General features: G+C 37.1%; 2 protein-coding genes and 1 pseudogene across 2 annotated transcripts; 2 read left to right on the top strand and 1 right to left on the bottom strand.

Annotated features, from left to right (window-relative positions):
* Nucleotides 1-2,356: 2,356 nt before the first annotated feature.
* LOC110759240 (uncharacterized) lies at nt 2,357-3,121 on the bottom strand. Its single transcript, XM_088252411.1, has 4 exons — nt 2,896-3,121; nt 2,713-2,783; nt 2,518-2,583; nt 2,357-2,422 (listed from the first exon to the last, which is right to left on the bottom strand). Exons 1-4 carry the CDS (start codon nt 3,119-3,121, stop codon nt 2,357-2,359), a joined length of 429 nt encoding a protein of 142 aa, XP_088108537.1.
* A 1,618-nt stretch (nt 3,122-4,739) lies between these two features.
* Nucleotides 4,740-8,519, top strand: LOC148295175 (uncharacterized protein At4g26485 pseudogene; annotated as a pseudogene).
* Nucleotides 8,520-10,580: 2,061 nt separating this feature from the next.
* On the top strand, nt 10,581-13,732 carry LOC110759238 (uncharacterized). Its single transcript, XM_088252780.1, has 6 exons — nt 10,581-10,969; nt 11,420-11,630; nt 11,870-12,229; nt 12,446-12,618; nt 12,774-12,984; nt 13,080-13,732. The coding sequence occupies exons 1-6, from the start codon at nt 10,816-10,818 to the stop codon at nt 13,405-13,407; spliced, it is 1,437 nt and encodes a 478-aa protein (XP_088108906.1). The 5' UTR covers nt 10,581-10,815; the 3' UTR covers nt 13,408-13,732.
* The last annotated feature ends 103 nt before the right edge of the window (nt 13,733-13,835 follow it).

Here is a 13,835-nt window from a genome sequence, read left to right as displayed (position 1 = left end):
TGATATATCACCTAAGCGATTTCACAGACAAATCACAATCACAAAAGAGTGAATACACCACTTTCAAGGAGGTCTGCATGTCCAAGTTTCAATCACAAAACAGTGTATGCATGATTTCAGAGACAAATCTTAAGTACAAAACAATGTATCCAAGTCCAAGAGCTTGACAACCACAAGAAATAGTTGGTAAATTTCATTCAATCACAGAAACAGCAAACAAACCACAACAAAAACCCATTATTGTCTCATTCAAAATAGTAAAAGTAATCACCCAATAATCTCAATCAATAATAGAAACCCAAAAAAAAAAAAAGCAAAACCAATATTAGAACTCACCACAATGAAGATCGAAGATGAAGGTGTCGTGGCTTTGTGGTGGAAGTCGACGACGGAGGTGGAGAGTCACGATTGTGGCTCTGTTATGGAGGCCAACGACGGAGGTGGTGAGTCACGCCTTGGCTAGGGTTCGATTCCAAATTTGGGGTTCAACCTTGAGGTTCAAATTAGCTCCTAGTTTGAAGATATAACTAAGAGGAGATTGAGTTAAGCGAGATTCTATGGTGGAGGTGGATTCTTGTGAGGTTTGGCAGAAGGAAGAAGAGGATGAGGAAGAGACTAGATAGAAGAGGAAGAAGAAGAGCAACGACTAAGAACAAAAAAAACCTAAGTGAAGGATGGGCAATAAGTTGTCAATAGGAAGTTTTTATAGGGGATATTTGTGATTAGATTTCAAAATGGGGATAATATTGAATAAATTAGCTGCGCCGGGGGCAAAGCCGCCAATTTCCCTATTATATATATAACATATTAATATTGTATAATTTTTAGAAACAAGTTTTACTTTATGGGCGTATATGAAATTTGATATAACTTTATGATTCAAATTAGACTTAATCTAATTGTGGAAGCTGCATCTAATTCTGTTATAAAAAAAAAACATGAAGCGATGCAATTGGCAACGAAAGAATGGTGACACCCACAGCTCTTCCTGCTGGATCTAAGGTATGGTATTTAACCTTTCCCTGCTCTAACCAGTCAGATGCAGGGTACGTAGCAATCCTTGACCGGAGGCAGGTCACGCTTACTTGCCCTAGTGTGAATGTGAATGAAGTAAATCATATAATACATCTTTGACATATTTTACTTTGTATTTTAAACTACAGCTACAGGTATTAGGAAAAGCATGAATCTCGGCGTTGTTTCATCTAACAGTTTTAATGAATGTTGTTTTAAGTTCTTTTGCCTTTTGTGTTTTATTCTTTTATTTATTTTCGGGCCTTGACCTCATGTTCCGATTGAGTGTTTTATTTTTATTTTTATAAATTTAGGGTGGGTTTACCTCAAGTTTGAATCTTTTTGACATCCCCACTCAATTGCAGTTGGAAAGAAAAACATTTAAGAACTACAATCTTACTTTAGGAGTTGCAATTAAGAATTTCCTTCAAGTTTTGAAGGGTTTCAGCTAAAAAATTACATCCATAAATACTAGAGCCAATGCTTTTCTTGAACAAAAACACTTTATAAACACACCAAAAACCCATCATTACACACACTCAAAACTCATTTATAAACACACCCCAAAAATATACAATTGTTGATTTTGGGGTTGATTTTGGATGTGTTTCTATGTTTAAATAGTATTTGGGTTTTTTTATAAATACATGTCTAGAATTGGGTTTATTTATAAATTTGTAAAAAAAAAAAACACAGCAAACAAAAGCGGAAAGATGTTCAAATTGCTCTGGAGCGGGAAAGGTTAGAGATTGAAAATGTCATGTTTGTTGCCTACTTAAAATCCTTTCCCTGTAACCAAGGTGGTTGGTGTGAGTGGTTCGGCACTCTCATTCCTTAAGAGAGGTCAGGGGTTCGATCCCTGCTCTTGTACGGAGTCACCACTTTGGCTAGCACTTTACCCCTTACGGGCCGACCCGGTGTGAACGGGGATTAGTCTGGGTTGTGGTTAAGGCTTAAAGGTGCCACCCATAGTTGGGGCCCATCCAGGACCACCTCGTGGTTCAGACCAAAAAAAAAAAAATCCTTTCCCTGTTGCCACATAAGTGTATTTGGCTCATCATACATACATATTGAGGACTAGCTGCTTCAGGTGTTTGAGGCAAGCGAACATGACCCTCGGATCGATCCCTTTGATTAGAAGAAGTGCATTGCCGTCAATAGTTGCCCCCTTTACCACTTTAAACCTCTTTGCCATACATATATCCTCCCCTGAATATGTACTAACTGTTCAAGAATATGATTAGACATCTGAACGCAATTGAAAGGTTTACTTCACTTGTGCAACTTTTCCATTTAAATAAAATTCAATAGTGATGAGGTTAGGTGAGGCACACGTACTGAATCAATATGTTCCTTGATAATGATGGACTTTAGGCCTCTGTTTTTCCGAGTTATGAGGGCCTGGATCCTGCCATGAACAACATCCAATATTGTGAATTCTTTTTTTCCGAGTTATGAGTAAAATTCATCCACAATCACTTGCTCCAATTAACCCATGCTAACCTTGTAAAATTCAGGAAGATTGTGAAGCTTATACACCTCATTGACAGCTTGAATCTGCTTTGTTATCTAAAATGATTGAAGTTGAAAAATCTCACATATGTTTTTGGCTAACTAGTTACAAAATTTTACTTCTAAATAAAAAACTCAAAACAACAAGACTTGTAAGTTGTATAAAGAGAAAGCTTGCAATCATACCTCAGCTAACCCAGCAGCGATCATTGTTAACAAAAACATCCCACTTGCTAAAATCAATCCAATACCAATACCTGTTTCACAATACCAAAATGTGTTAGAAACCAAAATAATGGGAAATGGTTTACGGCAAATCAGCATTATGTTCAATAAAATAAGTAAAATTCATGCATGTAATAGAATAACCATACCGCCTCTGAATCTGAAGCTTCTGCCAAAGCACTGTGAGCAGGGAGTCAACCAGGTGCACTCGGATTGGTACAGTTGTTCCCAGACTTGTATGGAACTCTCTACCCAAACCAACCTGTTCAAGCTTGTGCTCATCCTTGCGCAAAATCTCGAGAAGGACGTCAACGTCGACAGCATGGAGACCAGGCACCAGAGAAGCTAGCTTGTTCAAAAATAAGGCCATCTCTTTCCTTGGTTCTGGTGGTATATAAACTGCAAGTATACAATTAATCAAGGGTGTAAAGCCTCTAAAGGCTCTAAGCTCTCAAAGTCATGGCATTTGCTAATGAAACTATAAGTAGTCAATTAGAGAATTTGGTAATGAACTGAGCATTAGAGAATTTGGTGCAAAAAGAGAGAAGAGGTGGGGGCAGAAAATTGATTGCAATTAGTAGTTACCAACGGAATTGGGGCTCTTGAGCAGTGACAGAAGAGGTGGGGGCAGAGGAGAGCTCGATTCTTCGGAGCTGTTGAGCTCTAGAGGTGGCGGTGGAAATATATAGAGAAGGAAAAAAAAAAACTGTGTAGCCGCGCGACAGTACCTCGAGGGTTAGTCCCCGCAATCGCGCGGGGGATACCTTGGTTTTCACCCAAAAAAAAAGAGTAAATATATATATTTTATTTAAAACGTAGAGCCGCCCGGTTATGCTAGTTAAATATATTTTTATGTAAATTGTATAGCCGCTCGGCTATACTCTTTAAATATATATATATATATTCGAATATTTAAAGAGTAAATATATATATTTTATTTAAAACGTAGAGCCGCCCGGTTATGCTAGTTAAATATATTTTTATGTAAATTGTATAGCCGCTCGGCTATACTCTATAAATATATTTATATTTAAAGAGTATAGCCGATCGGCTATACGCTTCACATATTTTACTTTATATTTTATACTACAGCTACAGGTATCAGGAAAAGCATGAATCTCAACACATGTAACAGTTTTAATGCTTTTGCCTTTTGTGTTTTATTCTTTTATTTATTTTTGGGCCTCGACCTGATGTTCTGATCGAATTTTTTATTTTTATTTTTATAAATTTAGGGCGGGTTTACTCCAAGTTGAATCTTTTTGACATACCCACTCAATTGCAGTTGGAAAGAAAAACATTTAAGAACTACAGTCTTACTTTAGGAGTTGCAAGTTTTGAAGGGTTTCAGCTAAAAATTACATCCATAAATTAGTCGTATTAGAAAAAAAGGAAGTTGCAGACAAAAAATACAGCAAACAAAAAGGGCCAGACCCAAGAGAGTTTGAGTTTGTTTTTGTTTCAGATTCTATTGAATTTGGCCGACCTGTTGTGTTGAGCAAAAGTATATAAAGCGTTATAAACCCTTTTACTCGTCGATGTGGGATTGAAGTATAAGAGACAGGACAAAGCATCTTCTCCATTTTTTCAACCATCTTTTATTACAGAATTAAAGATTAGATGATTTTAAGATGTAATGTCTTAAGTAATTAGAGAATTAAGAAATTAGGAATAGCAAATATTAACTGAGCATGTCTAGTTTTCGAGCAACCAAGGGACATAAACAGTGGCACACATGGAACATAAACAGACTGGGAAAGAAAACTAGGAAATGAATGAATGCATGCATGCACGGAGAATTTAATGTGAGCCATTTGAGGGTGAGCCTAACAGTTGCCTCTCTAGCCTGCAACTCTTTATATAAGTAGATGTGATCAGCATCGTTGCTGAAAGAGTACCGGAGAAAATGTTCGAATAAATTTAGTCCCGGAAAATGAACAGAAGTTAAAGAATTGGGATGAGTTTCAAGTAAGTTGGAAGAGAAGAAAATGGAACTATTTGGCTATGACGAGAAACGGATTAAGCACTACAGAAGTTCCCAGAAAATACTCTTTGTGGGAGAAGGAGACTTCTCCTTTTCAGCTTGCTTAGCCAAAGCATTTGGCTCTGCTGCCAACATGGTTGCAACTTCTCATTGTAGAGGAATTAATGGTGAAGTATTCAAAAGCTTTGAGAAACTTGAGGGAATTAGAGAATAGGGGATGCAAAATATTCCACGGGCTAATCGGAACAATGGTCAAGATGCAGTTTGATCGAATAATATTTAATTTTCCTCATTCCGATCTGTTGAATGGTTCGAAAAAGAAGAAATCCAAAATCCAGTAAGTTCAAGCTGACTAATCGGAACAATGGTCACATCTAAAGGTGACAACCCCTCTCTCTCGCTCACACTTCTTCTTCAATCCTCATCTCTCTGTCTCTCGCTCATAGCACCATCGTGACTTCTTCTTCTTTTTCTGGGAACAGCGCCCGCCTAGCCCGCCCGCCTAGACCGCCTAGTGACCGCCTAGTGACCGCCTAGACCGCCTAGCGAGCCTAGCCCCAGCCTAGCCCGCCTAGCCCGCCTAGCCCCCGCCACCCAAACAACTCTTCTGTTTTGGACATTTTTGTACCATATGCCCAAGTACCGGCCTGATGTATTGCCTGGCTTGAAGAAACCCAACTCAAAGACTTCACAGGGAGAGACAATGGTCATGTTTCCTTCGACCAATATATCTGGAGTGAAAGATAAGTCGTCTTCTAAGCTGGCAATTGGGGAGAGAGTAAGTAAACTGTTGAGGCACAAAATGGTGAAAAACAGTTGCCCTCTTTGCCATACATATATCCTCCCCTGAATTGTGACATAACCAAGGGAAGGGACTTCTGTATATATACTAACTGTTCAAGAGTATGATTAGACATCTGAACGCAATTGAAAGGTTTTCTTCACTTGTGCAACTTTGCAATTTAAATAAAATTCAATAGTTATGAGGTTAGGCGAGGCACACGTACTGAATCAATATATGTTCCTTGATAATGATGGACTTTAGGCCTCTGTTTTTCCGAGTTATGAGGGCCTGGATCCTGTCATGAACAACATCCAATATTGTGAATTCTCTCATTAATAGCTTGAATCTGCTTTGTTATCTAAAATGATCGAAGTTGAAAAATCTCACATATATTTTTGGCTAACTAGTTGCAAAATTTTACATCTAAATTAAAAACTCAAAACAACAAGACTTGTAAGTTGTATAAAGAGAATTTGCTAATGAAACTATAAGTAGTAAATTAGAGAATTTGGTAATGGAACTCAGCATTAGAGAATTTGGTTACCTGGGCCGGGATTGGGGCCAAAAAGAGAGAAGAGGTGGGGGCAGAAAATTGATTGCAATTAGTAGTTACCAACGGAATTGGGGCTCTTGAGCAGTGACAGAAGAGGTGGGGGCAGAGGAGAGCTCGATTCTTCGGAGCTGTTGAGCTCTGGAGGTGGCGGTGGAAATATATACAGAAAAGCAAATAAAAAATTATATATAAAAACGGTATAGCCGCACGGCTATACTATTTTAAATATATTCGAATATTTAAAGAATAAATATATATTTTTTATTTAAAAAGTAGAGCCGCGCGGCTATACTCGTTAAATATAAATTTATGTAAATAGTATAGCCACGCGGCGATACTCTTTAAATATTTATTTAAAGGGTATAGCCGGGCGGCTATACTCTTCACATATTTTACTTTGTATTTTATACTACGTGCCCATTTGGCATTGCTTATTTAGGGTGATAAATGATTTTTAAAATTTTTTGGGAAGTCTAGCCCGTTTGGTAAACTGTGAGAAAATCACTTATTGTTAAAAATTGCTGTGAGAGAAAGCTATAAGGAAAAGCAACTAATGAGGTGCTTTCATTTTCTGATTATGCTGGAATCAGTTTTGAAGAGGTGCTGGGTTTAATGATTATGCCGCAATCATTTTCTGATTATGAGGAAATCAATACCAACAACACTTTTAACAAAAAGTTTACCAAACGCCAAACTGCTTTCTCTCACAGCAAATCTGACAACGATTATTTTCACAGCACAGCAATGCCAATTTGGCCCTACAGCTACAGGTATCTGGAAAAGCATGAATCTCAACATTGTTCATCTAACAGTTTTAATGAATGTTGTTTTAAGTTCTTTTGCCTTTTGTATTTTATTCTTTTATTTATTTTTGGGCCTCGACCTGATGTTCCGATCGAGTTTTTTAATTTAATTTTTATAAATTTAGGGCGGGTTTACCCCAAGTTGAATCTTTTTGACATACCCACTCAATTGCAGTTGGAAAGAAAAACATTTAAGAACTACAGTCTTACTTTAGGAGTTGCAAGTTTTGAAGGGTTTCAGCTAAAAATTACATCCATAAATACTAGAACCAATGCTTTTGTTGAACCCAAAAAAAGAAAAGAAAAGAAAACTAGAGCAAATCAATCGACAATTCCAGATAACAGTAAAATGTCTGTTGTTTTAATGTTTATTTATTTTTATTTTCTTAAAAAAGTAGTCGTAATAGAATTTCCAAAAAGGAAGTTGCAGACAAAAAAAATACACCAAACAAAAAGGGCCAGACCCAAGAGAGTTTGAGTGTGTTTTTGTTTCAGATTCAATTGAATTTGACCGACCCATTGTGTTGGGCAAAAGTATATAAAGTGTTATAAACTCTTTTACTCGTCGATGTGGGATTGAAGTATAAGAGACAGGACAAAGCATTATCTCCACTTTTTCAACCATCTTTTATTACAGAATTAAAGATTAGATGATTTTAAGATGTAATATCTTAAGTAATTAGAGAATTAAGAAATTAGGAATAGCAAATATTAACTGAGCATGACTAGTTTTCGAGCAACCAAGGGACATAAACAGTGGCACACATGGAACATAAACAGACTGGGAAAGAAAACAAGGAAATTTAATGTGAGACATTTGAGGGTGAGCCTAACAGTTGCCTCTCTAGCCTGCAACTCTTTATATAAGTAGATGTGATCAGCACTGTTGCTGAAAGAGTACCGGAGAAAATGTTCGAATAAATTTAGTAGATGTGATCAGCACTTCTGCGAATAATATTTAATTTTCCTCATTCCGATCAGTTGAATGGTTAGAAAAAGAAGAAATCCAAAATCCGGTAAGTTCAAGCAAAACCATGTATGTAAGTTTTCTTATATCGATCAATGGTCACATCTAAAGGTGGCAGGCTAATCGGAACAAGCTGACCTATTTAAATTGAGCTCACTCGTGCTTCATATATACCCGGTCAGCCTGGCCCAAATAGCCTAGACTCTAGGCCCATCTTCTAAGTCCATTAGATTAAAATCATGCATTTTGGAATTTTCAGGTTGCATTAAATTTGGTGATGGGATACTTGAAGAGTTCCAGTGATATGCTGATCAGAAGTGGAGAAATTGATGTGACCCACAGGACTTCATATCCTTTCACTGACTGGGAAATGGAGAAGTTAACAGAAGAGGTTGGCTTTTTTTTTTGGTTAAAGAAGAAGAGTTTCACCATGGGACTATCCAGGTTACAAAAGTAAGAGAGGAGTTGGGAAATGTGATCAAAATTTTCATGTTGGAGAGTCAAGCACCTTCATATTTGCCAAGCGCTTGTACCCTTGTGCTGCTTCCAGTTTCCACCCTGGTGCTTTGAGCATTAGTTTATGCTCAGCTGACATAGTAGATATGGCTTGCACTTATTCAGAGAGCTTAGAAAGGAAGAAGCCAAAGCATGGCCACAAGAATTTCAGATCTCCATAAGATTTTAAGATTTCCAAGATCACAATCCTCACTACCATTGATGGATACTTCATGTTGAATTAGAATCCCTGCTCTATCTAAGACCATAAGGCAAATGATTTTTTATTTTATTTTATGGTTTATGTTGCTCTTTGTCTCTAACATTTGCTTCATATAAAACATGAGTTACTTGGGCTGAGGCAAATTACCTAAATAAAACACTTTGTTAATTGTGTGCGATGTCATGTCATCTTATTGAGAAAGTAGGTTCAAAAAGGCTAAGGTGCATCAAGGGATTTGACAAGGTAAATTTGCCTTCATTTTGGAAATACAAACCGTTTCCACAAAATATTCATTTACGTGGTTTGCTCAGAATGAGCTAGGTTTGAGGTTGAGGCCTTTGAGGGTTTTTACAAGATTGAACAAGATTTACAAGACTTCTTTCTCTCTCACTGAAAAAACTCTCTCTAGTTCTAGGCACTACTTAGTACTTACTACCTGCATGCACATTTTATTTTGGCTTTTCCAAAATGTAATGTAAGGTTGCACTTTTTTTTTAGGGTATACTGGTGATTTGCCCCCTGAACTTGTACCTTAGTTTCAATTAGCCCCCTATCCTTTTTTTTTAGAAAATTAAGGATATAAACTATTTTTTTTCTCCAATTTCCCCCCTACCGTCTAAATCCTCAACATTTCATCCAATTTTCAGTTAAATCATTTTAAAAAATTATTTTTTTGAAAAAAAATCGAAAAAACAGAGAAAAATTGACACAAAAAACAAAAGAAAAAGAAAAATACACCAAACTGCTTTTGAATCTTGATATGCAGTTCTTAACATTGTTTCTTCCTGGTCTTTCTTTCTAAATAAAAAACCCATCTTTTGTTGTTGATAATTTCAGCCCAATAAGCAGATAGAAGATGCCAAGCTTGGAAGGGATTTCCAAACAACATTGCAAGAATTCCAGAAAGTTCAGCAGCTTGCCTCTGAGCGCAAGTCAACTTACATGGCTTCCTTGCCTAAAGAAAAAAAAATCCTAAGAACACAACTCACCACAATTTCAATGGTCTCTCTCTCTCTCTCTCTCATAAACACTCTAAGAATTTGAAATAATGAAGAGTGTGTTCATTTGTCTTCCTAGAGTAAGGATCGGCTGCTCTAAATAATTTGGTGAACACCCCTCCCCCAGCTCTATCTCCTCCAACCCTATCAACCCTAAATCCCCCCCCTCCCTTCCTCCCATCCCCAACCAAGATCCAACCCCAGCGCCAGCCGAAACCCATCCCCAGCCCCAGCCAAAACCCATCCCCAGCCCTTGCCCCCAAGACCCAGACCCATCCCATTCCCCAGCCGCCCATCCCCACGCGAGCCTGCAAAAAAAGAGAGAGACCCACGCGAGCTTGTAAAGAGAGAGAGAGAGAGAGAAGAAAGAGAGAGAGAGAAATTCAATTTTCTGTTTTTTATTTTATTTTTCATTTATTTATTTATTTTTAATGTACAAAATGACCATTCTGCCCTCAATTTTAACGGCAAATTGGATGAAATGTTGTGGATTTAGACGGAGGGGGGGAATTGACGAAAAAAAATAGATCGGGTCCTTAATTTTCTAAAAAAAAGGGATAGGGGGCTAATTGAAACTAAGGTACAAGTTCAGGGGGTATTTCACCAGTATACCCTTTTTTTTATAAGAAAAACAGTACAAGCGATAGTTTAAATTACAAGACATCTTATCTGCAAGTCAATGCCCTCTTTCCACTGAGCTAGGCACTTGTTTAGTTGTTTTGATAACATGAGTAAGACTTGATCGACACAAAGCTTCCCAAGGAAGGAACCTAAAAATCCCCAGCTTCTAAAAGAAGGCCGCAGCTTCTAAAGGAAGTCCTATAAAGGAGGGCATAATGGAAGTTTTTACTCACAAATAAACGAATATGGTGTTTGAAGAAAACGCTAAAATTACAATCATTTAACTAAATGGTTAAACCATTTCGAATTTCGATGATTTTTCCCAGAAATGATGTTTTATGAAATACTTAAAAGTATAAATCAATGAAATACAATGCAAAACACCCAACAAGAGTGTACCTTGAAAAAAAAAAAACTAAACTTGAACGTTTAGGCCAAAAGTGATAAGTAGAGATGCTATTTTAATTTGATGTGACACACACAGATACTTTTCCATCTTCCTAAGCTTTTCAAATAAAATGGGTGAAGAGTGCAAGCATTGCGCGATACCAACTCAAAAATGTTCAAACAGTTTTAAGTACCCAAGAAGGAAAAGATTAACAAGTTAAAGAATTCTGAGAAAGTTGGAGAGCAAGAATGGAAGTGTTTAGCTTTGAGAGACAGATTAAGCATTACAGCAGCTATCAGAAGATACTCTTATTGGGAGAAGGAGACTTCTCTTTTGCCGTTTGCTTAGCCAGAGCTTTTGGCTTGGCTGTCAACATGGTTGCGACTTCTCTCGACTCCAGAGGTAATTTTAGATCACTGTTGACTTGTGTCAACGTCCAAGTACTTCAATTTTTAATCATTATTTCTGCCCAATTTCTTGGTTTTCAAGCAACCCAGTTGGAAATTTAAATAAAAACAACCAATTAACTCTAAATTTGGTCACTTTTTCTGTCTGCAAATGCACTCCTTGTCTGGTGTTAGAATTTACATTTTGGTAGGGACCAAAGATGTTGTCTTTCAAAAACAGAAAGAAAAAAAAAACCTGGAAGGTTCCTGATTGAGTGGTCCTAAGATTTAATTTTTTGTTTAAACGAAAGGGTTTCTGAATCCTGATTGAAATCCTTTGCATCCTAATTGTAGAGTCATTAGTGGTTAAGTAATAGTTAAAGGGGGCCAGAGATGCAATCTTTTATTTTATTTATGAAAAAAAATTAGAGGGCTCCTTATTGAATCCTTTGCATGCTAATTGTAGAGTCTTTGATGCTGAATTATTCAAAAGCTATGAGCAATGTGATGGAATTAGAGGCCAGGGGATGCAAAGTATTGCTTGAGGTGGATGTCCACAGCATGAGCCAACATCCTTTCTTAATTAGTGAACGCTTTGATCGCATAATATATAATTTTCCCCACGTCGGTTACTTGCACGGTCCCTTTTCTGCTGAATGCATCTGGTTCCAAAATCGGTAAGTCCACACAAACCCGTATATGTAGTCATTTTTTTAAGAATCATGGTATATGCACTACGGTATTTTGGGTTCATAATGTGTTTATTTTAGCGGAAAGGGTTTAGTGTTTAGGATTTGTATTAGAAGGATAGTTAAATGAAGAATTGAAACATTGTAGTTTTGAGCATAAGCAGAACACTAGCACAAAAATGTAAACAGAGGATTTTGAATTCTATATGAAATTCATGCATTTTCAGGTTTCATCAGGATTTGATAAGGGGATTCCTCAAGAATGCAAGCGAAATGCTTACCGCGATAGGAGAAATTCATGTGACACACAAGACAACATTTCCTTTCAGTGAATGGAAAACAGTGGAGTTAGCACAAGAGGTTGGGTTATATCTTGTTCATGAAGAACATTTCTCACTATTGGATTATCCAGCTTATGAAAATAAGAGAGTAGCTTGGATTTGTGATCAAACTTTTCCTGTGGGAATGTGTATATCCTTCAAATTTTCCAAGCAACACAGTTATACCACTTCCGGTTTCGACCTTGGCATTACTGCTTCGGGTCCATGGTCTGGATATCCTGGAATTAATGGTCCTCAAATGCAACGGTAAGCCCCAGCATATGAATTTTGTTTTGTTTTATTTAAATTTGTTGTGATTTTTAATACTACAATGAGCAAGCGACTTGCGTGAGCCTAAATCATTTTCAGGGTTAATACACCAAATGAGCTATAATGTCCCTACATTGAATCACTTACCATAATAGGTAGTGAAAGTGTGCATCATTTTGAAATCTGACATATGACTGAACCCATTATTTACAGTGATGTTACTTGGATTATGCCAAAATATACAAGTACTATTGAATATAGCAAGGCTTATAACAGTTATCAGAAGATACTCTTAGTGGGAGAAGGAGACTTCTCCTTTGCAGCTTGCTTAGCTAGAGCATTTGGCTCTGCTGCCAACATAGTTGCAACTTCTCTCGACTCCAGAGGTAATTGGATCAACGTTGACTGTTTCATACAAAAAAGAAAAAGAAAACCAAATCAAGATTACAAGTTATATATTTTCATAACTAAGATTATTCTTCTATTAAAATTAAATGGTTCCTGTAGTAAAATCCTTTATGCGTCTGTATTATATTTGCAGAGTTTTTAATGGTGAACTATTCAAAGGCAATGAGCAACTTAAAGGAATTAGAGGACAGGGAATGCACAATATTGCATTGTGTGGATGTCAAAACAATGAACCTTCATCCTCTCCTTTATAATATGCGGTTTGATCGCATAATCTATAATTTTCCTCACTCTGGTTACTCGAATGGTCCCTCTTCGTCTGAATCTAGCATTTTCCAAATTTTGTAGGTTCAAACAAACTAATCCATTTATGCAACATTATATTTCTTTGAAATAAAAGAGTGCTATGATCAATTGGATTAAAACCATGGATTTTCAGGTCACATCAGAATTTGGTACGGGCATACTTCAAGAGTGCTCGAGAAATGCTGACCGAAACAGGAGAAGTTCATGTGACACACAAGACAACATATCCGTTCAGTGAATGGAACATAGTGACGTTAGCGCTAGAGGCCGGGCTATTTTTGGTCAATGAAGAGAGTTTCTCATTATGGAATTATCCAGGTTATCAGAATAAGAGAGGGGCTAGGATATGTGACCAAACTTTTCCTGTTGGAAAGTCTAGCACCTTCAAATTTTCCAAGTACCCTCCGTACTGCTTCCAGTTTCCTCCTCAGCGGTTCGAGAGTACTATAGTCCATGGTTGATGCTCTAGGCCACATCATGCTTTGTTTTAGTTTATTTGAAGTTTGTTGTGATTTTGAACCCTGTAATGTTTAAGCAAGTGAATTTCGTAAGCCGAATTGTTTTCTGTTTAATGCATCAGTAGAGTTGAAACATTACTGGTTTTCCAGCAAGGCAAAAATTTATTAAATAACACAACATGGAAATGGAACATGACCGACTTAGAAAGAACATTAAAATAGGAAACCTTTCAATTACCAACTTGCACGCGTATTGGAGTTTTTTATATGCTTTTAAGATCAAAATGGGAGGTTAACAGTTTTCCCTGACCTGCAAGATATTCAATAGTCCAAGCACTACAGCAGTTTTCAGAAGATACTACTCTTAGTTGGAGAGGGAGACTTCTCTTTTGCTCTTTGCTTAGCCAAACAATTTGGCTTGGCTAGGAACA

Source organism: Prunus avium, chromosome 4 (genome assembly GCF_965620075.1).
Source record: "Prunus avium chromosome 4, drPruAviu1.hap1.1, whole genome shotgun sequence".
NCBI classification, from domain to species: domain Eukaryota; kingdom Viridiplantae; phylum Streptophyta; class Magnoliopsida; order Rosales; family Rosaceae; genus Prunus; species Prunus avium.
This window is presented reverse-complemented; position numbering and strand designations above follow the sequence as displayed.

Coding starts and splice junctions, on each gene's coding strand:
- LOC110759240 (XM_088252411.1), bottom strand. CDS start 3,121: ATGGCCTTATTTTTGAACAAGCTAGCTTCTCTGGTGCCTGGTCTCCAT. Junction 2,784..2,895: donor TCAGATTCAGAGGCGGTATG/GTTATTCTATTA, acceptor ATTGTGAAACAG/GTATTGGTATTGGATTGATT. Junction 2,584..2,712: donor TCGCTGCTGGGTTAGCTGAG/GTATGATTGCAA, acceptor CAATCATTTTAG/ATAACAAAGCAGATTCAAGC.
- LOC110759238 (XM_088252780.1), top strand. CDS start 10,816: ATGGAAGTGTTTAGCTTTGAGAGACAGATTAAGCATTACAGCAGCTAT. Junction 12,230..12,445: donor AATGGTCCTCAAATGCAACG/GTAAGCCCCAGC, acceptor CATTATTTACAG/TGATGTTACTTGGATTATGC. Junction 12,985..13,079: donor TCTAGCATTTTCCAAATTTT/GTAGGTTCAAAC, acceptor ATGGATTTTCAG/GTCACATCAGAATTTGGTAC.